This window comes from Microtus ochrogaster, unplaced genomic scaffold, assembly GCF_000317375.1.
Source record: "Microtus ochrogaster isolate Prairie Vole_2 unplaced genomic scaffold, MicOch1.0 UNK6, whole genome shotgun sequence".
Taxonomy (NCBI): Eukaryota; Metazoa; Chordata; class Mammalia; order Rodentia; family Cricetidae; genus Microtus; species Microtus ochrogaster.
This window is the reverse complement of record NW_004949104.1, coordinates 10,129,940-10,131,870: the sequence shown is the minus strand read 5'-3', so window position 1 is coordinate 10,131,870 and position 1,931 is coordinate 10,129,940. Positions and strand designations below refer to the sequence as shown.

Here is a 1,931-nt window from a genome sequence, read left to right as displayed (position 1 = left end):
GTTTCTCTGTGGCTTTGGAGCCTGTCCTGGAACTAGCTCTGTAGACCAGGCTGGTCTCGAACTCACAGAGATCCGCCTGCCTCTGCCTCCCCAGTGCTGGGATTAAAGGCGTGCGCCACCATCGCCCGGCTTAATTACCACTTTTTGAACTAGAAACATGTTTTAGGACTGGGCATGGTGCACATATTTATAACCCCAGCATTTGGCAGGCTAAGCCAGGAGAATTAGGAGTTTGTTTAAGGAAAACAAAACATGGCCTGGGAGATGCCTCGGAGGGTAAAGGTGCTTGGAGTGGTGGGACTCAGGAGGTAGAGGCAGGAGGATCTCTGAGTTTGAGGCCAGCCTGGTCTACAGAGTGAGACTCATGACAGCCAGGGCTTTGTAGGGAGCCTGTCTTGAAAACAGAAAACAAGAACAGTGCTTGCTGTCAAGCCCCTGGGCTTGAGCTCAGTCTCTGCAACCGACCCTGCAGTGCTTCTCCTTACATAGTTAAGAGGGAATAAAGAGTTTCTTATTTAAAGTGCTGAAAATTATAATAGATTTTAATTTTTATTATTGTGTTTGTATATGGTGTGTGGGGTGTGCATATGCCATAATACATGTATAGAGGTCACTTTGTGGGGTCACTTCTCTCTACCTTTCTTGGCGCTGAGATCAAGCTTAAGTCCTCAGGTTTCTGTGGCTTTATCTACTGGGTCATCACACCTACTCCCCAGTGTGTGAAGATTTCCTTAGTGTCTGTAACTGTTGGAGTCCTTGGTGCAATTGATTGTTCTGTTCCTAGTGTGTGTAGCACTGAACTTGTGATGCGACTCAATGTGCCGCTTTCCACACTGTGGTGTCTTAACCGAGAAGGTAAGGGCGCTGTGAAGCTGCCTGGGCAGAGACCTCAGCCCTGCCGCTTCCCCTCAGCTTTCTGATGTTCTGCCTTCTCCCTAGGTTTTTCCATGAGCGGAAAATTCTGCAGAAGGCCTTTGGAGAGTGGAGGGAAGAATGGTGGGTCTCCCAGAGGGAGTGGAAACTCTGTCTTCGAGCTGACTGCCATTACAGGTGTCTCATCACTTACGCTTGCTGAAACAGATTTTACACTGCACCGACTACCCAATGTCATGTTTCTCTTCCAAGGGAGCTAAGTTTTGGGTTTTTCCTGGCCTTTAGAAATCCTTTTGGGAAGAGTGAATCCATACTTATTTGCAGTTACATCCTTGTTCATGCACACACGTGTGTGTTCTGAGTCAGAAAGCTGTGCTGAAAGTGAAGTCTACTCACTTCCAGGTATTCTTAAATCTGAGAGGTTTAGTTCTAAACTGGGTGATGGTGGCGCACACCTTTAATCCCAGCACTCTGGAGACAGAGGCGGGTGGATCTCTGTGAGTTTAGGGCCAGCTTGGTCTACAGAGCTAGTTTTAGGACAGGCTACACAAAGAAACCCTGTCTTGAAAAACGAAAAACAAATAACAACATCTTGAATTTTGCAAGAAAATGGATAGAGCTAGAAAACATCATTTTGAGTGAGGTAACACAGACACAGAAAGACAATTATCACATGTACTCAGTCATAAGTGGTTTGTAAACATAAAGCAAAGAAAACCAGCCTACAAATTAAAATCCTAGAGAACTTAGACAATAATGAAGACACTAAGAGAGACTTAATAGATCTAATCTACATGGGAAGTAGAAAAAGACAAGATCTCCTGTAAATTGGGAGCATGGTGACATTGGGAGAGGGTTGAAGGGGAGGGGAGCAGAGAAAAACGTGGAGCTCAATAAAAATCAATAAAATAAAATAAATAAAAAGAAATGTGTATAAAAAAAGAAAAACAAGGGGGCTGGAGAGATGGCTCAGAGGTTAAGAGCACCGACTGCTCTTCCAGAGGTCCTGAGTTCAATTCCCAGCAACCACATGGTGGCTCACAACCATCTGTAATGAG

At 45.1% G+C, this 1,931-nt stretch overlaps 1 protein-coding gene across 2 annotated transcripts in view; it reads left to right on the top strand.

Moving 5' to 3' along the window:
- The window catches only part of Sfi1 (SFI1 centrin binding protein), a 62,008-nt gene that overhangs the window by 11,975 nt on the left and 48,102 nt on the right, over window positions 1-1,931 (top strand). For both annotated transcript variants that reach the window (XM_013353384.2, XM_026788693.1), the window contains exon 4: window positions 940-1,050. In XM_013353384.2, the coding sequence (XP_013208838.1) occupies window positions 940-1,050 (111 nt within the window). The remainder of the gene's footprint in view (window positions 1-939; window positions 1,051-1,931) is intronic.